This window comes from Octopus sinensis, unplaced genomic scaffold (assembly GCF_006345805.1).
Source record: "Octopus sinensis unplaced genomic scaffold, ASM634580v1 Contig10934, whole genome shotgun sequence".
NCBI classification, from domain to species: domain Eukaryota; kingdom Metazoa; phylum Mollusca; class Cephalopoda; order Octopoda; family Octopodidae; genus Octopus; species Octopus sinensis.
Genome location: NW_021832230.1, coordinates 65,451 through 87,380, shown reverse-complemented (window position 1 = coordinate 87,380; position 21,930 = coordinate 65,451). Strand labels below are relative to the sequence as shown.

Sequence of the window (21,930 nt, the reverse complement as noted above, 5' to 3'; positions counted from 1 at the left end):
GAAGGAATGGATGATTTTCAACAAGCTTTTATATGTGCTCCTCGAATAGAAAATAATTGGAAAGTCGATGCTTTTGCAATCTTTAAACCAAAGACTAGTTTCACTAATATTGCTTGTCGATTAGAGGATAGAAATGTATAATTCTAAAATTCTTTACTTTATTAGACAAACTGTCCTGATAGATTACGATTTATGAGATCTAGACCTTCAATGGACTCTTTGATACCAGTGGATGGATTATTGAGTCAAGTGGAAGATGTTTTAAGACAAATTCGTCTAGCTACCTCTGCTGTTAAGTATTTTGAGGGTTTACATGGCGAAATTTCTGAAGATGATAAATTTGTACATACCATTTTAGGCAGAGGTGAGCAATTGCATATTTATGAAAATTAGGTAATGAAATCGACGATCTTGATATTCCGGATCTTATTAAAGTATATTAATTGGATATAAAACCAATCAGATATTGGACAGTCTGGTCTTATATTTGCGAATAGTCCATTCATTCGACTTTTACGGAGGGATTTGGTACCAATGGGAAAAATCATATCTCTTCCCACTCTCAACTTTTCACGTTCGTAAGTGTAAGTCTATGGGTACTATTATCAACGTATTTATATAGACAATATCGATTTTAATCGATTCTCATTTCCCGAGTATGGTCTAAGCCAGGAAGACTTGTCAAAATTGGGAGTGAAAGACGTGAATGAGTATTACAAGATTGTTTCATTCTAGGGAAATTGATAAATTTCTTTCCGACCATTGCCAGAAATTGGATGAATCTCGTTATATTTGCACTCTTAGTAGTAAAATGTTTATGAGCGAGGAATATGTATTCAAACACATTAATCGTAAATATCCCGAAAAACTTTTAAAGATTAAAGAAAATGTAGTTATATGATCATTAGTAATATAGGCTATTTTTTTCAATAATTTCTTAATGGATGCCAATAGACCACTTCCTCCTTTACCTGTTAAAAAAACATCTTTTTCATCAAATGAGATGTTCTCTCCTAGAAGAAATGACAGGCCAAATCCGAGATCCTATAAAAGTTTTTTAAAAATATTTTAATACTGCTTATTCAGAATATTCTCAGTCAAGCTGGAAACAAAATTCACAAGCTGGAGGAAGGAATAATATATTTTTTGATGGCTACAAAAAGCGCGAGTACCACGACTACGATGCACCCGAGGCATTTAATTTATAGTTTTGTGTGATATTTTTCCTGTTCACAAATTTTCTCTGTTGTTTGAATGCTGAGTTTAGCACAGTCATGCGGTGATACATTTTAAATTCTTTGATGTTTATTAGCACATATTTCATTAATAACACTTTCAAGCTGTTGTTTATAGTGCTTACTTGTTCAGGTGGCTTGATATTGTAATTAAATATAAGAGGTACGATATTAAATTATTATTTAAAAGTTAGTACATTTCTCCATATATTATTGATGGAATTTTAGATAAATTCTTTTCATCTCTCATTATAAAAATGATCAATAATTAACTACTTTGTTGAGGAAATTTGAGGATGAGATAATTTTGACATCCTTTGTTGCATGATATATACGTGACTGCACTCACGCGCTCATAATATGGAAATTACTATTATTCTCGATCGGTATATGAAGGGTTTTACGTTAGACTGACTTTATTAATTGTGAAATCAGTTTGTATTTTTAGTAATAAAACTTTAAGTAAATTCTCTTTTACTTGAGATTTTATCCCTTTCTTGTATAAATATATATGAATTTGTAGTTATCAATTATTTTAATTTTATTCCCTCTTTTTAGACGCGACTTCAAAATTCAATTATTTCAATTTATAAAATATGTAGTCAAGTTTTTAGTATCTGCAATTGGCCATAGGATAATAAAAACTTATTGGCTATTAAATCTTATTTTTATTTAAATTTTCAACATAATTATCTATTTTGGTATCTCGATAATTTCACGAGAACCCGGAAAAATTTAGAGTATCTCTTATTCAAGATAAATATATTCATTAAGTAATTATTGTCAATAATCAATAATTTATTATTATATAATAGAAAAAAGGCATGTTGAAACGAGAGGGAAACGAAAGAAATAGCATGGAAAAAGTTATTATTCAATCAAACAGTGAAATGAAAAATTTAATTAATAATATTTTTAATATAATGGAAAAACGAATGAAATTTCAAGCTCCCTTAAAAGAAAATTTTATAAAGTCAAATATAAACAACATTTTCGACACCAAGGATGGTTATAAAATTCCAAAAAATAATTATAACGGTAAATTTCATCATTTTTATTTTAAAATAATTGAAAATATTAATCATGTGTTTATTATTCCACACATTTTCATTTCAATTTAATTTATAGTAAATCAATCAGAAACAGCAACAGAATATACAATTCCACCTGAAAATTTTTTAATTAACCAGGGGAACATTTTAAAATTGGTTTACGAGGAAAGATATTGTCTTTGTAATTTTTAGGGATTATTAAAAACTGAAAAATCTTACGGTGTGTGGCTAACAGGACCAGAAGGGAGCGGAAAAACTAGTTTTGTAAGATTGATTCAATGTGCCAAAAATAATAAGAAACTTGATAATATTGATAAAAATGCGATTGGAGAAGTAATTCCTGTTGAATTGAGTTATAATGTAACTCCAATTGGTGAAATTGCTATGAAATATGCTCATATTCTTAGTGAACATACTATTTGCATTCACTATTGTTCACCATTTTCCGATAAAACGTGCAGTGTATTTAATTTGCTTAATTTTAATTTAGCTGTACTCATTAATCTGTAAAATATTTAATGATCTCCGTTTCGAAATACCTCAAGACATGATTTACAAAAATGAAGTACAATTAATAAATTCATTAAAAATAAATTTGGAGATTTACGTATCGACAAAAGCGATGATCCTCGACAATAAACAATTCATTATAATAATCGACGCTCCAGAAATGGGAGAAATTTATAATGAACAAGGACGTCGATCATTAATTGATTGTATTTTATTAATAGCCAGGAATCTTCCAAAAACTATGCGTCTTATTGTTTCATCTCGAATAGATTTATCGAGTTTAAATTTAAAATTTACTTTAATTCGACTTGATCCAGTTTATCAAAAAAATGATCTTTCAAATCAAATTAAACAACTATCGAGAATTTTAGAAATACGAGATATTAAAACTGTAATGATTTATCATTATATATAATTTAGATTATTCATATTTTTGAAATTATTTACTCTGCAATTTCACCTTTTAAGTTGGTTGAAATTTGGGAAATGATATCGAATTTTCATTCAATTTCCTTGTCTGAAGTCCAAAATTTGATTAGAATGTATTTGAAACCATTTTTAGTCGAATGCTGTGAAAAAAGAATTACTTTTAGAAATTTGTCAGTCAAAAAATTTGTGGAAACTTTGTCACATTCTTCGAACAAAACACTGTTTGAGGTTTCATTGAGGTTTTAATAGTATTTTCTTCATATAAATCAGGTTCGGAAATTTATTAATTGCATACTGGCTTATGAAACGAGAAAATGGATTTATCAGAAACAATCTCAATAGTGACGATATTTATTCCTTAGCTCATTATCTCTTGAAAAGTAATCTCTACAAAGAACAAAAAATTTATAAAAATCAGTCCAAAACGCACATATACGTTAAATGTTTAAATTATGCGTTGAACCAAAATGAAAATTTTATAAAAGAGGTTCTTTTAATTATTATGTTATCTTAAATAGATCTGCATGAAAAACAAAGAAAAACCTCGAAAATATTCAGATAAGTGCAAAGAATCAACAGTTACATTTATATAATAACAATATATCTAGAATGACTTAGAATTAAAGAAGTTTAGACTTACTTCTGCTTTGATGTCTCCCCGTTCTATTCATTTTCCTAACCCAAAGGTTGGTTTCATAGTTTTATTATTGCTTGTTTTCTTCAAGAATATAATATAGTTAATATAAAAGCAAAATTAGACAGTTTAATTATCATAGTACAAATGTATTTTGTCTTATCTATACCACATTAAAGGAAATTCTTTTTACATATCCGTAGTTTCATATTGAAGAAAGTTATCCTTTAAATTTATCTATGATTTAACGAGAGTAAAATTCACGTAGATTAATCGATAAGTTAGCTATAAAACTAATTAACGTGATATATCATTAGATCTGTGAACTATTGCTCATGGCTGGGGCAGAAGTCAACAATTTTATCAGTATAAATAAAGAAAAAAACATTCCATTACTATCTTATTATTGTACACAAGATCGCTACCATATGGTTAAACTATGCCTCAAGTTCGGCGCCAATATTGAGTGGCGAGACGATTTTGGAATTACTGCACTTGGTTATGCAGCAGAAAATGGAAATTGTCAGGTGATTGAATTATTGCTAGAAAATAACGCAAATGTTAAATTATTTTAACTAAGTCTCAGATTGTTTCAAAAGATACCTCTGGATATTCTCCTTTACATTATGCATGTATTCACGGACATGCAGAGGCAGTTAAAATACTGGTATGTACTGTTCTTAAAAGTAAAAATCAACTTGAAATTGACATTCTACTACGTTCGTGTTTTGTTTCTTCGATAGTTTGGAGACAAAATAATGTATTATTAAAGTTAAATAATTTAAATTTTAGATTATAGAATATTTTATAAGTGACTTGACGGAAAATTTTCAATTAGATAGGGTCGATGAAATTACTGGCGAAACCCGTATTTATTTTTTTTAATTATTTCAGCGCTTACTGCTATTTTACAATCCTCCGTGTTTTCCAACTTAACAAGCTTATTTGCAGGTTTTATTCTTAAGGTCGAAAAAATTGTCGATGTCAAAAATATTAATGGATTCTCTCCACTAGAATTGGCATTATCAAATTGTTATGTTCAAGATTCACTTATCTTTCAACTAATATCGTTTACAAATGTCTTACAACTTTCCAACCAAAATTCAAAAACTGGGAAAACTCCGTTACATATTGCATCAGAAAACAATCGTCAAATGGCAATAGATCTCCTTTTGGAATCTGGAATTGATACATCAATAAAAGACAATGAAGGCCGTATTGCTGTTCACTACGCAGTTATTTCTGATAATCTTCCTATGGAAACTGTTTGCAAACTCTGTCAATACACATTGAATTTAAATATATCTGATGCATACGGATTATCTCCGATTGACTATGCTGTTATAAGCAGTAAAGCACCGATTATGCTATTACTCATTAATTATGGTTGTAAAATAACAACAAAAACGTGGGAATTAGTTAAAACCAAGATTGAATTATTGGCACTCCTTCTTGACAAACTAATGAAGGATTGTCGTTATTTCTTATCAGTAAAATGATTTTTTACGATTTCAAAGGTTGGCCAGTACTCGGCTGCATTAGAACGGGTGAAACACATTTACAAAAGACTGAAAACGATTTCGCTTTCAGGGAAAACGACATATTTCTTGGACACAAAATATACATCCATCATATATGCTGTCATGTGCCTAATTGAACTTTCAGTATAATTCATATCAATAACTCTTAGCAATACGGTTCCGCAATTAACATTGCAAACAAGGCAATATCACTTGCTCCACATAAGTTTGAGGCATATTATTTCCGCGCAAAAGTGTTGTTTATTACAGGGCAAAAAAACCTAGCTATGAAGGACATGGAGAAAGCAGCATCTATTAATCCTAATTTAGCTGATTTATACATTTCTGAAAAAATAAATAAATGATATATTAGTAATATAAGGACTAAGATAATTTATCAAGAATAGGCAAATAATAATTACTTTCATTGAAGAGGGGGGAGAAATAGATGCCGTTGCATACATCCTTCGCTGTAGGTCTAGTCGTAGGGTTATATTGGAATATCGACTCCAATAGAGGTACTACATCTGAATTTATTCCAAAATTAGTAATCTGAATAATAAAATATATGTACTTTGTGGAAATCAGTTCGTCCAAAATCTCCCAACATTCCGAACTTATTCTTTGCTTTCATTGAAAGTAGGTCTGCTTTATTGGGAGTTCCCAATACATTTATAATACGAACCAGTTGGTCTTCACGGGAAGACCCCTTAAAGAGTGGGCCGACAAGAAAGCACTCTGCTAGTACACAACCTGCAGACCATACATCGATTGCAGATGTATAATGGACAGCACCGAATATAAGTTCTGGTGCACGATAGTACCTTGAACAGATATATGCTACACTTGGTGTATCAATCTCCATTTTTTTCGCGCTTGTGATAATTAGCATACAAATACTTTCCAAAATCACATAATTTTAATATTTTTGTGCTAGGGTCCACTAGCAGGTTTGCAGGCTTAATATCTCTATGTAAAATTCCCAGAGAGTGTAAATAATGTAGAGCAGAGAAAAGTTGATACATGTAAAGCTAATAGTAAAAATAGTATACAGTGCCTTTATTTCCATTGAGGTTATGGCAAGACTGATTTTTGTGTTCTTGAATATTAAATTGGCTATATTTGTTGGTAGATAGTTCATAAACATGTACAAATAGGTTTCAGAGTTCTAGAATTTATCACAAGGGTATACATGATCTTGAATATAATAATATAATAGTCCAATATGTTTTTGTGGTCTAGTTTGCTCATTATCTCTAATTCTCTGTTCTGTTACCTGTCATTAACATAATCCATACACGATAACGAGGATCTTGCAAAACTTTTTTCACGGCAAAGCGTTTGCCATTCATCAAAATTTTATAAACGACTCCAAAAGTGCCACTATCTGCTATGGCCTCATATCGGTATGTAATATCATGTTCCTCCCCTTTGTTAGAATATACACGACTTGTAACGATGCCTTTGGGATAACAGGGGTCTATTATTTAAAATTTTTTGGGTCTACCTCTTTTACTCATTCAAATTCTGATCTAATATTTCGAAGATATCTATAGAATAATTATTATTGGCAAATTATAGTTGATATATTTGAAAAGGATTACAATAAACCATAGAATTGAACAAGAATTTTAAATATTTAAATATTTAGATATAATCAGATTTTATTAAAATAAAACTAATTAAATATTATTTAATGAAAATCAGAGTATTAAGGCGTTTCCTGGTTATTGATAGAAACAACTTGATTTCAGTGCTAAAAACTTTTAAATAAAAGTAAGGAATTGATATTTTCAACAAATAATTATGCTTACTTAAAGTTCTTATAATTTTTTATCAAATTTTGAGGCGGAAATTATTTAATAAAAAATTTTCAATAAAATTAATATCATTGACTAGCTCAGCAGTTCGCTTCGCTCACTGCGAGCTAGCTCCTGCGGAGGCCCTGCTCGCTACGCTCGCAGTTTCCTTAAATAACTATAAATTTATGTAGATATATAAATGCGACCTGCTTTGATATAACCTTATTCTAAGGCCTGTGGATAAACGATGTTTGCAGTCCGTCCATCCTTGGCAAATATAATAAATTTCTCTTCTACCTACCCTTGAGCACCCCACATACAGCTGGCCATGTGAAAAGCACTCGTTCTCTAAAAATAAGCCTACTACCTTTAAAGACTGTCCCTGGGCCTTGTTTATTGTCATAGCAAAACTTATCTTCAGCGGAAATTGTAGTCTCTTAATCTATCGCAGGCCCTTTCATGGTCCATAATAACGTCGACCGATTTATATATTCTTTCTCTGCCAGGGATTTTCATTAATAAATCTAAATTTATATTAAGTACCTCATCATTAAGTGGAGCTAATATAGCTCGTTCACGCAGCCAGTCGAAATTCACGTAGTGTTCAGATAGTTCGGAATAGACGGCATTCAATAATTCTTCTGCTGTTTCTACGAAAATACATAATTCTTCCGGTAGCCTAATTTTCTGGTCGTGCATTTCTGAAGTGATTGCCCCATTTCCAATATCTAGAAGGATTTGTGGGAATATGCTATTAACGCCTTGTAAATGTGCATGTACATTTACATCTAAGCTTACCTTTTTCACGTGTGTCCACAAATATGACGATTTGAGGCAGGCATTCAATTCATCCGCAGGCGTCCCTCTTTGAATAATTGGCAGCGTCTGTCTAAAATCACCTGCCAATACAACTAATGCTCCCCCAAACAAATGGTCGCTACAATTCTTGATATCTCTATATGTTCGGTCAACTGCTTGAATGCGCCTTTATGAGCCATCGTACATTCATCCCAAACAATTAACCTAGAATGCATAATTCTATTACCGTAGTTGAGTCTAACAGCAGTCCTGACCTTGTTCAGCTGTTGTCTAAGTTCCCTCACCATTTAAGCACATCTTCCCTCGTTTCTCTTTTTTTGTTATATGGTTCATATTCTCTTGTTTGTTAACATTCTCAGATCTCTCTTTATAGGACATTCTTATGATTTTGTAAACGCGAATCAGTAATTTATATTAAATTTTCTACGTAAATTTATTTAGTGAAATTTATGTAAAGTGTATTATCCAATCAAAGCCATTATACTTAATTGCCTCTATGTTTAAAGGAATTGAAACTTTAGCATAATCGAACTTGTCTGTTTCGGTAAAGAAAATGATAATCAGCTTCATCTTTGTAGTATTATAAGGAAAAAAATTAAAGCCTGTTAAATCAAGGAGATTTAAATATAGGCAAATTGAAATTTACATGACTAATTTAAATTTATTTGCCTCTATCTTTTAAGAAATCTAAACAGTAGCATAATCGAATTTGTCAGTTTCGGCAGTTAAAAAGAATCAATTATGTAAATCTCTAATAATTTTTGCTTTTTCCTTTTTAGTGGTTTTCAAAATCTGATAATTGCACAGTCTATTCATGGTCGATAACAATTAGAGCTTTTATTTTATTTTTTAACGAAAATTTAACAAAAAAGAATTTATGTCATCGAAAAAAGATAGCTAAGCTAATTAATGGCCTCACGAGGCTTGAAGGTTGTGGAGGACCTCATCATGTGAGTCGAGGACTTTCTTGTCGTTCATTTTAACAAAAACGCAGAAATATTTTTTTAATTTTTTGGCTTGAAGGTTTTGGGGGACCACATCATGTGAGTCGAGGACTTTCTTGTTGTTCATTTTAACAAAAACGCAGAAAATAATTTTTTTAATTTTTTAGCTTGAAGGTTTTGGGGGACCACATCATGTGAGTCGAGGACTTTCTTGTTGTTCATTTTAACAAAAACGCAGAAAATAATTTTTTTAATTTTTTGGCTTGAAGGTTTTGGGGGACCACATCATGTGAGTCGAGGACTTTCTTGTGTTCATTTTAACAAAAACGCAAAAATAATTTTTTTAATTTTTTGGCTTGAAGGTTTTGGGGGACCACATCAGTGAGTCGAGGACTTTCTTGTTATTCATTTTAACAAAAACGCAGAAAATTGACTTGAAGGTTTTGGGGGACCTCATCATCGAGGATTTCTTCTTATTACAATTTTTTGACAGAAGGTTCTTAGAGGATCAACCTTTTATTGTTTGCCTCATTATCGATACTACAAAAGGGAAGGTTTTGACATTTGATCTGGTTTGTACAATTTGAAGTTGGTGTGCCACACAGACAGACGAGAACACATAAGACAGACACCACCATACCATTTTATTTATGCGCGAGCGCAGCGAGCGACCGAGCGCAGCGAGCGACCGAGCGCAGCGAGCGACCGAGCGCAGCGAGCGACCGAGCGCAGCGAGCGACCACTCAATTTCTAGATCCGATCAATCAAAAAATCTATAAATTGACAAATACCCAGGCTTGTATTTGGGATTAAATATATTCGATAACAAAAATTAAAATCGATGCCAAAGCAGAATGAGCTTTAACCGATTTCATAAATAAAAATAATATTTTAAAATATATTGATATTTTAGAATAATGAGAAAAATCTAAATGCTTCATAATTTTTAAAAAGTATTTAAAAAAAAAAAAAAAAAAAAAAAAAAAAAAAAAAAATTTATAAAATGTCAAACAAATCTTCTGAAGGAGCAAGCCTGTCTGCACAGTTCATTTTGATTAGAAGACCTAATTTTAGAGATTAAAACGAAAAATAGCATGAGATCTGTCAAATTATTACCCCCCTCACAACCTAAACCAAATTAGCGTTCAGTATTCATTGATTTTACTTTTTCTATTAGGTCTACTTATAAATTATTTTATGGGATTCAATGGAAAACTAAGTTATTTCAATTTTTTATTTAAATCATGTTAAAATTTTAAATAATTAATAAATATATTTGTTGATGATAGGCTTGTTGGTTCAAATTCGCGTCTAGCGCTCGGTCGCGCGCTGCGCTCGCGACATATTAATTAAGATGAATGCTTTCGCACGATATTGATTTTTTTGATTATCACGCGCCTACAGCGAAGCGCTCAGAAATAATACATTATTTATTTAGGCAGTTTTTTCGATTTTGTCCACCGAACATTACGCTGAGTAGAAACAACTAACTTAATTTTTTAATAATAACTTTTAGCCCATAACGGTTTTTTCATAGGTTTATTTTCTAACTATTTTCAGTATAAAATAAAATGATTTATGCAATTTTCTGTGTCGTCCTTCCAAAGAGGGTCTATTTTCTCTGTTCCAAAAGCAAGAAATTATAACCTATCTGAGTTATCAAATTATTCCATTTAATTTGCTGAAGGAGAAACCAAATTTTATAAGAACTACATCATTATTCCGACTAATAGACTCTTTGCCAGATCAGATATTTTTTCAAAACAAGTGGAATTCTTTTGCATGTGTTCACTGTGGAAGAAGATAAACAAAAGAGGATATTTATTGAAAGTGTTTACCTTAAAAATGTACTTCCTGGTCGTGATAGACTTCTTTTTTTTAAAGTATTTTTAATCTATGGATCTTACGGATATGAAATTATTGATAAATTCTTTCAAGCTGGCGATTGAACGGAAATGCTTAAAAGTCTCATCTAATCTTCTTTGGCTGAGTGAGAAAGCCTCGTTGCTTGACAGGATGGATGGTTATCGTTACTTTGGAGCAGGGGTCTCCAAACCCAGGCCCGCCATGTGATTTAATCTGGCCCGGCTGTTGTAAATATCTTTTTGTGGCATCCGGCCCGCTTGTTGTTGAAACGCGAGAGAAAATTTATAAACTTATATTACTTATTTAATAGTTAATATTTTTTGAATCCTGACCCGTTCCAATCCCGGCAAGCTTCATCAAATGACTCATTCCAGCGAAGTCCAATAGTGTGACGAAGGACTTGCCGTGTCAAATGGTTGCAGCTTGCAGCAGGACTCAAAATCCCCGAAGACACAACGAAACAAAGGAACTGGGATAACATTGTCTGCTCCAAAATTTCAGAAGGGCTTAAAAAAGAAGCAAATCAACATCGCCTTGCTTGCCTGGTGTCAGCCTCAAGTGGAGGGAGCGGAGCATGGCTTGGTGCAATCCCTTGCCCAAATCTCGGGACTTTTTTGGACGACGATTCTTTGAGGATTGGAATCGGACAAAGACTTGGACTAGACGTTTGCCAGGAGCACCGATGCCGCTGCGGGAAAACGGTCGATGCGAAGGGATTGCACCCGCTATCCTGCAGGAGATCCGCCGGAAGAGGACCACGTCACGCCGCTCTGAACGACGTGATCGTCAGAGCTCTGAAGGCTGCAGGCTTCCCAGCACAGCTTGAACCAGTGGGTCTCGATCGAGGTGATGGAAAGAGACCTGACGGGATGACTCTTTTCCTTTCAACTCCGGACGATCTTTGGTCTGGGACGCAACTTGCGTCGATACTTACTCAAGCACGAATCTCCTTAAATCGGTTCAGACACCTGGAGCAGCTGCCTCAATCGCGGAAAACCTTAAAACCAAAAAATATTCCTCCTCGGGGACCGCTACAGATTCACACCTGTTGCGGCTGAGTCATCAGGAGCTGTTGGCCCAGCGACTGCCGAGTTCTTGCGCGAACTCGGAAGAATGCTCGCCACAAAGAAAAATGATCCTCGTGAAGGAGTATGGCTAAGACAAAGGATCGGAATAGCCATACTCCGAGGGAACTCGCTTTCCATACAGGCAGCGGGCTTCCTCAATTGATTTCTCAAATCAATCTCTTCTCTGAATTTATTAACTGACATTATTAATAATGAAAATATTGATTAAAAAAAAAAAAAAAAAAATATTTTTTGAATATATCAAATACGTAATTAAATTAAATAACTATATTTTTGCTTTGTTTTTGGCGTTGTAATTATCGGTTAATCTTATAACTCTTATAACTATTCATTTATTTAAAATTCTTAAACTATTAATTTATTTAGAGTCTAAAAATGCATATTTTATGTAAAAATAAACGAAAAATTGACACTGAGTGCCGTTTGTTTAACAACGACCCAAATAATTAAGGATTTGAAGAAACAATTTCTTGAACGATTTTCTGACCTTGACAAGAGAAGCGATGAAATAAGGTTTTTTGATAGTTTCATTCATTGAAGGTTATTTGAAAATCCTTTTCAATGCGAAGCAGAAACTATTCCAAGTTATCTTCAACTTGAAATAATTGAACTCCAATCAGATAATATTCTGAAAGATAAATATGAAAAACAGAATATTATTCAATTTTATAAATATTTAAATTCTAATCAGTTTCCAATTTTGAAACGATACGCATGCGGATTTATATCTACTTTTAGTACAACATACCTTTGTGAACAAACATTTTCAAGAATGAAATATGTAAAATCCAAATATCGAGCAAACTTGTCGGATGAGCACTTAAAGTTTCTTTTGATAATCGGGACAACAGACTTGACGCCTGATTACAATAAATTATATAAAACGAAAAGTCAGTTTCATCATTCTCATTAAAAGCTAATGTTTAAATCTTTTTTTGTTATTCTGTCTTCTTAGTCGTAGTTAAAAAATTAGGAACATTATTAAATCTAATTGATTTTAAACTATGGCCCACGGTCATCTACCATATATTCTATCCGGCCCGCGTTGTCAAAAGTTTGGAGACCCCTGCTTTGGAGAATTGGAAAACATAAAAAATGATACGGTAAACTCAATCTCGGATGCAGTCAAGAAGAGAATTCGACTGCTAATTTGAAAATATTGACAAAAATCGCGTTTGATAGGCACTGAATACACATAAAACCTAGAAACAAAGGTATGCTTAATCTTTCAAGACACCAACTAGGAAGAGAATTGGTTTTTTCGTGGTACATAAAATCGAGCGAATGACACTACTATGAAGAGGGATACTAAAGTTAATAATAATAACTCAACATTTAGAGAGCATGCGTCCGGAATTAATATTATCGGATACGATATTTTTCTACTTTAATTAATTTATTTACTAAATTGTTATTTAAAGTATTTTGATATTTGTAATTTAAAGTGATATTAAAAGAATAGTTGTCTGAATTATGTCTTTAATAATTTGTAGATTATAACTTGGTGAATCAATATAATCAAATAATAAAATTATTATTTTTTTTTTTATTATAAAATTATTTATTATAAAAATAATAAATTATTTAACTGAATCATCAAATAAAAAGCCTGAAACTTCAATATATGCACGTATCTCATTCTTGGTCATCTTATCAATCAAATCCATTGCTTCGTAAAACGTAACTGGGGCTCCTCCTACAGTCAATATATCCCTTTTTCGTAATACTATCAAACTAATTGAATGCAAATCTACTCGCATTAGCTTCTTCTTCATTTAAAGCTTTAGGCCACAGACCACTATCCACAGCAACATTTTCATCATTTTTAGACAAGTATGACTTGCTGAGTATCAAATGCTGCAGTACTTGTTCTTCGACAATGTTTTTCTTTTTTAATCTTTCAACAACCTATAAAATGAATAGATTAGTAATCAACCGATTGAAGATCGTTCTCATTTTCAATATTGTATGTTGAGGAGATATTAGGGGAGATTGTTTCGGGATTAAGGAACCATGAAGGCTGCTCAAGTTTGACTCCCACTTGAATGGACTCAAAAAGGTCGTCATCCAAAATTATTTTAAAATCATTCGAGAAATCTTTCAGCGAATCAAAAACAGGCTGCCCTCCCTGTACAGTTATTCTTTGTTTAAAATCCGAGAGAGAACATGGCTGAGGGTCAATTAACTCAAAAGGAATCTCGACTTTCTCTACTTGTGCCAAATACTCAAATAAAGTCTTCAGTTCTTCATTAAACATAATGAGAACATTACGACTGTTCCGATTAGTGAGTAACGTCTCATCTTCTACTACATCACCCCCACAATAATTGCATATCTTAATATCATTTAATGACTTTAATACCAAGGAACCAGTCGAGCGATCGTATATTTGGTCAATGTCCAGATCTTCGAATGCTTTTTTACATGCTGAACACTTATATGATGAACGAGTCATGCATTCTTTGGCCTTCGAGTCTATCCTCTTTTGCATTATGTCCAGTTTATAACGAACAACGTTGATAAATGTGATAAAGTTAATATAAAAATAAGTAGTTCTCACAGATTTTCCATTGCAATCGCTCTCAACGCGTTGCTTTTGCTATATCATTACCTATTATTAGAATTCAAGCAACCCTTAAAAATTTTTCTGCTCGCAGTTTGTTCAGAGTTTTTCTTAATTGTTTTCGGTCAATTTTTAGGAGTGTGGACAAGTCGTTCTCAGAAATGCAGGGGTAGAACATTAGGTAGCGTAATACAATGTGTTCTTCGCTGTTGTAGAACGCTTGAGATATGAAATTGATTACACGATATATTGGTTTAGGAACTAGCATTGATTTTCAAAGATGTTTATCTAAATGCAACTAACAAAACATGGTAGTCAAATTATTTAGTTTGATTATTAAAAAAATTAAAGATATATAACTAAAATTTTAATTAATATATAGTATTTTCCTCTTAACTGTGGTTTTATTTATCTATACAAGAATTTAGACATTTCTGATTAGGTTTTAAATATCTGAATTACGTCTTGTATTTCTTAAATATAATCTTAAAATTTAAATATTCTTGATTTTTTAAGTATCTCTAAATCTCTCATCAAATAAATTGTTTATTGAATTATTTGTTAAATATTAATATTATTCTTTTATCTTTGTTATGTAGTAACATGCTAAGTCATATTCTCCCAAAACAGCAATAATTGGATTATAAAATTCAGGGCAATTTTGATGTATCAAATTGCATAATCTATGCCTTGCATTCTCTTTTAGTATACAATCGATGTCATTAAAATTCTTTTCTAAATCATTTTTAATATATCGTGGCAATAGGTCACTTAAGAATCTGTAAACTATGCAATAAATATTTTATACTCTTTGTAATTTTCTATCAAGTTTTGTAGTAGACATTCATACAATTTGATTTTTGACGGTTTAAGTTCCTTTAGATTCGATATTTTCGAAAAAGAAATAGTTCTCTCGCTCTTAAATAATTTTTCAAATAGATAACTTCTGGGATTAAGTCACTGAGAACTAGGTTTTTGTTTTTGAGCGAATTATTATTTAGCCATTTGTAGATCGCAGTAACTTCACTAAAATGATAAATAATATATCAAGCTTTGTTTTCTGTTGGACATCATTTATTTTTCTCTTTTCAGTAATTAAATTATTTTCAGGTTTTTCAATTGCTATAAAATAATAAATTATTTGATTTATTACAAGCTTCTCGTTTTTTGTAGATATAATCTTCTTTGTAATCGGAGTTAATCGAATTTATAATACATCGAGGCACGGCCCCTGTTTTATAAGCAGTATTAAAAAAACTATTTTGATCTTTATCTACTTTCTCTTCCACACGCTCAATACTAAAAAATTACTGTTGTAAATAACTTTGTAGAATTAAATATATTTATTATCTTCCGTTTAGATTTCCTATTTGATTTAGCACCTCACTACAAACTTCACACACTGTTCTCTAATTGCTTCCATAGTACTGATATTTTTCATACATTTTGTTAATTCTCGGCAGAGTTCAGCGACATCCTCGTTCTATGACGATAAAAATTTCAATATTTTACTTTTCGGGAATTTTTATCATGTATAATATTTTCAAAGATATAACTTCTATTTGAATTATTTTTTTGACACTTGGTCAACTTGTTATTCTATATATTTTGTTATAAAATCATACTCTCAATGTTCTGGAATGATTTTGAAGGACAAAAGTTGCGCACACACCACTAGTTTTGAAAGATAGTTCATATAAAAGTCGATTTGGGGGTGAATTATCCATATTAAATGAGATTGTATTTATTCTCAAATTATGTCTTCCGCTCAAGCTAGAAAGAATTTCATCGACAGACTCGTTAGAACGTCCGTCGGATAAAAGGAAAACGGTTTCTGTTGCATTGTTATATATCGCGTTCGTTAATGGAGGTATTATATTTGTCGACCCGCCAATTTCAATAGATTTTAGCCAATTAAGAGAAAGTTTGATTTCACCAGGTGTAGGGAATGTGAAATTATTTCTCCATATATGATACTCTGTGTTAAATGCAATAATATTGAAACTTTTCCCACTATTTAATATCTGCTCCTTTAGATTTTAATATTAATTTTTATATACATTTAAAACGCGGAATAGTAGTTTGTACACATTTTTCATATATTCTTTCATCGAGAGAGAAATATCGACCAAAATAAATATTCGACTTTCAATTATCCTGCCAAAGTAATAATAACTCGTCTCTTTCAACCAGTTTAATCTATATAATTTTTATAATACTTATATTAAATAACCTGTTTATAATACGATCCATTACCACATTAAGGCGACTTTGATAGTCCCTGTATATGTCATTAGTGACATGAACATGCATTAACTGTCCATTTTTCCACACTACGTGTGCAAATTCCTGACAATATTTTGCATCCACTATTTTATTTTCTAATTCTAATAGTCCATTGCAATGTTTAAAGGCAACTCCAGATAAAATGTCAAAAAGGCATAACTTATTTTTTGCAATTCCATTTTCAGAAATCCAATGAGCACTTGATTTATAATTTGATTCTTTTTTGTCATCAAAACTTTTTAATATTTTATTTAAACCTATAATTTAAAAATTATAATCAAATAACTTGTTTTTTTTAATTCTAATTTGTATATAATTTCATTTAATTTTTTTATTACATTTTCCACTTCTTTTAACTCCGTAAATACCAAGTGTATATCTTCTCGAACTCCTGATCCTACTGGTATGCCACCAAACGCGCTCTTTAGACATTTAATTTCTGAATCATCTAATTCAAGAACATCGAATTGAGTATTTATCCCATATATAACAAAACTTCATATAATCACGATCAATTAAACCTTCCTTTCGTCGATTTGGCCAAATCTCTCAGCTCGCTTATTACAGAGAAGTTTATTGAATCAAAGATAACAATATTAAGAACAATATTGTTTTTAAACTAATAATTATTCAAATATTTAAGATTTAAATTAAAACCTTATCGTTAATAAAATTTGAACAGTTTTGAGATGAGTCTCCTTCAGTGAATAAATAAACTGCTTCGGTCTAAAGATTCAAATATTAAATTTAAACTTTTTCATTTGCAGCCAATTCTAATGCTGTGACAGTGTATTCTACATTCCTTTCTGATAAAGAATTTTTGTTCTCAATCCATTTAATAGCCTTTTCTATATTTGTTTGATTTGACTGAACTATTTCTTTTGAAAATACTATCGGTTTAGCTGCAACCCTTAAATTAATTTCAAAAATTTTACCAGATTAAATTAAATTTATTTATATTTATTAGTTGACTTCTTATTATATCTGTGGCTACGGCTTTATATAGGTTAAATTTTTCATAAGATTGAGTTTTCACGTCAAAGACAATAATCACAAAATTTTCAACAATTAGCCCAAAAACTCTTCGACTACTGGAATATAGCCATTCGATACGTTTTTGATATAGTTCTTGAATTTTTTTCAATTTATTAAATAAATATAACATTTTTTTCTTATCTCTTGTCACGTTATATGTTCTACCGTCGATTGAAGAAAAAACTTCCACAAACAAGTCTATACTGTATCGAGAACAGACTGGTTTTTTCAAAGAGTAAACATATTCCTCGCTTTTTTTGAATCCAATTTTTTTAAGAATAAAGTCCCATGACAGCTTATTGTTGACTAACCCATATTTATGTATCCATTTATCTGCGCTTATTTGTTCCCGAGCTTCAGGTGGCACATTGTTACTTTTTTCTGAATTTAGCAAATCCTGGGTAATTTGTATCATGTTCATTTGATAGAATTCGTCAAATTCTAGTTATAATTATTCCAATTATTATGATTTTTGTGTTTATTTAACTATTCTTACTTGATTTATCTGTTTGATTCGTTGTAATGTTTTTTCCATTCGAAGACTTTAACATTTGGGTTTCTATAGCACTATTTTTTAAGTAATAAAAAATTGTATTAAAAAATGTTCAGGTAATTTTTTAAATAATATTAAGGATGAATCCAACATTCTTTTGTAATTATATTTGACATGCAGTATTCATTGAAAAGTTCAGGAAGTATTTTACAGCAATTTGAAAGTGAAATAAACGTTGAATGTAATAATTTACATCTATTTTTTATCCGATTTGCAAAAAGAATGATCATTTCAATTCTCTGATAATATTTATCTCCCCAAATTTTTTGGATAAATATCTTCATTGCATTCCACACCCGACGTGAAGCAATTGAAGTTTTCATTGAATCACAAAACCCCGATTCTGCTATTAAAAATACAATATGCTTACGATTGTTAACTAAGATCAACAAATTTAGAAAAGAATATTCTTCAATCATTATTGGAGGAAAAGTAGAATACAATTCGTTAAAGAAAGTAATTATTTGATTTATAAATCTCTCCATATTATCTAAAATTAGATAAATTATTCTTATTAAAAAACAGTTATTTTTAAATTGTTCTATTCCAAGAATAAGATTATCAAACTGAATAATTTGAAGATGTGGATCAAAAGATTGGTACATATAGTAAAAAAACATTTCAAAATGTCCTTAAAATAGAATAAATACAATCAACCATTTTTTAACAAAATTTTTTTATCACTTTGATAAAACTCAATGAATTCCGAAACTTGAAACAAGTATGATAAAGCTTTTTGTAAAAAGATTTCATAAGCAAATATAAAATTGTCCAACAGATGATCAGGATTCTATTTAAAAATATTTAATACGTATTTATAACTGGTTTAAATATTAAGTCATTCTCTGTTTTAAGTGCCAAAAAATTAACACGTTCATCTTCATTTTTAGAAAATATATTGTAACAAGAGATTATCTTCATTATTAAATCGTCTAAAAATATATTATTCAAAGTCACCATTATTCAAATTAAAATATTCCTGGTTAAGAAAATATGAGTAGTCGCTTACTGATGAGATTACGGGCATGCACTCAGCACATTCCAAATTATTTAACAACAATGGTTTAGAAAAAGGATCATTTTTATCATAATCACAATTTTGAAAATAATTATCTAAAATACTCATATATCAAAATATGCTTTTTATCAGATATTGGAAATTTGTTTCTTCGGTTAATCTAGAATTAGTAGATGATTCAATGGAATCTGCATTCATACTAAGAAATATTTGATATATTTCTGATAAACCCAAAATTATTAACGTTATTTGTGCTATAATAAGTTCCTTTTTTGATGTATTCTCTTTCTCTGTTTTTATTGGACATTCTCCCGAATTTTATACCTAAATAAATTAAAACGTATTGTAATAAGTGTTGATATCCGGGTATTATCGCGATCTATCATGATAAATTGACACAAAATTGTCTAAATGACATTCATTTCATATAAAAATCATAAAACTAGGTCAAATACTTTGAAAATCAATATATTTGCATTGCTTAAATTTTCCGTATTATTGTAATAATAAATTTTAAATAAAACTAACCGTCTCTCGACATTCCAAATTGAAGACATTTTTTGTACCGACAATACTGGCATCTATTCCTAGTAATTCTGTCAACGACACACGCTCCACTTTTTGCACATGTATACTTTTTATCAGAATTTGAAGATTGTGTCCTGCGAAAAAAACCCTAAATGCAAGGAAACGTTAATCTACAAAGTACCTTGCAACCTTCACATGTTGCGACTCCGTAATGAACTCCAGATGAACGGTCTCCACAAATTTTACATAAGATTGCATTAACATTTCCTATATAAAGAGCTTTAGATTTTAAGTAATTCCGCTATTGTAAACAAAAATTTCCAACCAATAAAAGTCATATTTGATAAAATGCATTAGTTAAATCTTATAAACTATGCGCAATAACGCAAAAATAGCGGAGAAAAATGTGCAAATAAATACAAAACTTTATGCTATAATTGTAGCATTAAAAATAAACTAAAAATACAAATAAACTAATGATATATTAGATGAATAAAGTGTCATTTAGCAAGAAACAATAAAATGACTATTAATATAATTAAAATCATTTGTATTTTTAAACACTTATAAAAATGTCTCTAATCATTCATTTAAACAGTAAAATGTACATAAAATCAGTATATTGTGATTGTTCAATTAACACTTAAGTAGTTATTATCACACCGTGAGACTGCAATAAGTAAAAAACCTTCCAGCATGTCTAATACTATGACAAATTCGCACGATAGTTATATTATAAACGATGATTATAATTGTCATGACGGGAAACAAGGACAGATTTACATTATTTGAATGAAATTTCAATGATAAATATGTTAGTTTTGACTGAATACATTTCGAATTTGATTTTAAAGTTTATATCGAAAATAAAAAATGTTATATAAACTTATTTCAAAGTATTTAAAATTGTAATATACTTTTATTCATATTGAAATAGTGTAAAATTTCTAAAACAAATTATAAAACTTAAGTAAAATTATCATAATGAAATTCGATTTTGTCATTTATAAATCAATAATAAGTATGTGAATTAATCAAAGTTGAAGACTCACTTATAACGTAATTACCAATGATCGTGCTTGAATACGAGTTGAACTACTATCCTACCGAGTCAAAAATTCAATATAACAAGCCGACAATACGACAAATTAAACCACATATGGTAATAGAGATGGAGTAAATGTGCGGATAATTTAAAAGCAGTGAAGTTGAAAAACTTCATAAATATGATATCCTGGCAGTGAATAGAAACATTTACAAAGCCAAAGTCAAATACTTCCGATTGTCATTACCTGGGATGCGATCACCTCCAAGTATTTTAAAATACATGGATTGATTGGCATTAAAAGTGTTCTGGCATACATCCAACGATTGCATTAAAGAAGACGTGGAAGGAATGTCGTAGAATATAAACTGGTTTCGAAGAGTAATGACTAAAGCATTGATTCTCAACAAAGATTTGCAGTGTGGAACACTCACCAAAGGGGAGCTAACTGATGAAGAGGAGACATAGGTGACAGAAAACGAATACTCTGAGGAGGACAAAATTAATAGCAAAGGATCACGAAAGATGATGGTGCTGTTCAAGACAGTTTGAAAAATTGAATTAATTAACTTTTAATATCATTAATTATGTGAATTAAGATTTTGACATCACATTACGGTTGTATTGTACGACAAAATCTTGGGATTTTTAGTGATTTCAGTAAATATTTCTTAGTCTTTTTAAGGTTTAGAGACTGTTTCTTTGAGACCATGGAATGACTAGCGACTATTTTCACACGAAGATCCATTCTCGTTTATTGTATACTCCATTCTCGTTTTATTTAGCCAATTTTAATCTTCATAGTCAAATAAATTTTTCCACAAGTGAAAATTAATGTCTGACCTCTCAAAAAGTGACTCGAGTAGAAAATTTAATTATTAAAACCACGTGATTATATTGTTCTAGTGGGTAAATTAACCAGACAGCGACTTAATATAAAAAATTCATTTTTGAAAAAATTTAAAAATATAATTTTTAAAATGATGTCTTAGTTCAAAATTTC

At 30.6% G+C, this 21,930-nt stretch overlaps 4 protein-coding genes across 4 annotated transcripts; 2 read left to right on the top strand and 2 right to left on the bottom strand.

Moving 5' to 3' along the window:
- LOC118761230 lies at positions 1-901 on the top strand. The gene is made up of 4 exons (XM_036498995.1): positions 1-135; positions 166-364; positions 464-578; positions 736-901. The coding sequence occupies exons 1-4, from the start codon at positions 7-9 to the stop codon at positions 899-901; spliced, it is 609 nt and encodes a 202-aa protein (XP_036354888.1). The 5' UTR covers positions 1-6.
- Positions 902-4,288: 3,387 nt separating this feature from the next.
- Positions 4,289-5,359, top strand: LOC115228678 (26S proteasome non-ATPase regulatory subunit 10-like). The gene is made up of 2 exons (XM_029799209.1): positions 4,289-4,387; positions 4,826-5,359. Exons 1-2 carry the CDS (start codon positions 4,289-4,291, stop codon positions 5,357-5,359), a joined length of 633 nt encoding a protein of 210 aa, XP_029655069.1.
- Positions 5,360-16,081: 10,722 nt separating this feature from the next.
- On the bottom strand, positions 16,082-16,999 carry LOC115228677 (von Willebrand factor A domain-containing protein 3B-like). The gene is made up of 3 exons (XM_029799208.1): positions 16,696-16,999; positions 16,523-16,661; positions 16,082-16,492 (listed from the first exon to the last, which is right to left on the bottom strand). Exons 1-3 carry the CDS (start codon positions 16,773-16,775, stop codon positions 16,082-16,084), a joined length of 630 nt encoding a protein of 209 aa, XP_029655068.1. The 5' UTR covers positions 16,776-16,999.
- A 496-nt stretch (positions 17,000-17,495) lies between these two features.
- Positions 17,496-21,675, bottom strand: LOC115228676 (von Willebrand factor A domain-containing protein 3B-like). The gene is made up of 4 exons (XM_029799207.1): positions 21,545-21,675; positions 18,280-18,350; positions 17,721-18,224; positions 17,496-17,650 (listed from the first exon to the last, which is right to left on the bottom strand). The coding sequence occupies exons 1-4, from the start codon at positions 21,673-21,675 to the stop codon at positions 17,496-17,498; spliced, it is 861 nt and encodes a 286-aa protein (XP_029655067.1).
- Between the last annotated feature and the right edge of the window lie 255 nt (positions 21,676-21,930).

Coding starts and splice junctions, on each gene's coding strand:
- LOC115228677 (XM_029799208.1), bottom strand. CDS start 16,775: ATGCATGTTCATGTCACTAATGACATATACAGGGACTATCAAAGTCGC. Junction 16,662..16,695: donor ATGGATCGTATTATAAACAG/GTTATTTAATAT, acceptor AAAATTATATAG/ATTAAACTGGTTGAAAGAGA. Junction 16,493..16,522: donor TACTATTCCGCGTTTTAAAT/GTATATAAAAAT, acceptor TAAAATCTAAAG/GAGCAGATATTAAATAGTGG.
- LOC115228676 (XM_029799207.1), bottom strand. CDS start 21,675: ATGGATCTTCGTGTGAAAATAGTCGCTAGTCATTCCATGGTCTCAAAG. Junction 18,351..21,544: donor TTTTGTCGTACAATACAACC/GTAATGTGATGT, acceptor CTTAAAAAATAG/TGCTATAGAAACCCAAATGT. Junction 18,225..18,279: donor GAATCAAACAGATAAATCAA/GTAAGAATAGTT, acceptor AATTATAACTAG/AATTTGACGAATTCTATCAA.
- LOC115228678 (XM_029799209.1), top strand. CDS start 4,289: ATGGTTAAACTATGCCTCAAGTTCGGCGCCAATATTGAGTGGCGAGAC. Junction 4,388..4,825: donor CAGAAAATGGAAATTGTCAG/GTGATTGAATTA, acceptor TTTATTCTTAAG/GTCGAAAAAATTGTCGATGT.
- LOC118761230 (XM_036498995.1), top strand. CDS start 7: ATGGATGATTTTCAACAAGCTTTTATATGTGCTCCTCGAATAGAAAAT. Junction 136..165: donor GTCGATTAGAGGATAGAAAT/GTATAATTCTAA, acceptor TTACTTTATTAG/ACAAACTGTCCTGATAGATT. Junction 365..463: donor ACATACCATTTTAGGCAGAG/GTGAGCAATTGC, acceptor AAAACCAATCAG/ATATTGGACAGTCTGGTCTT.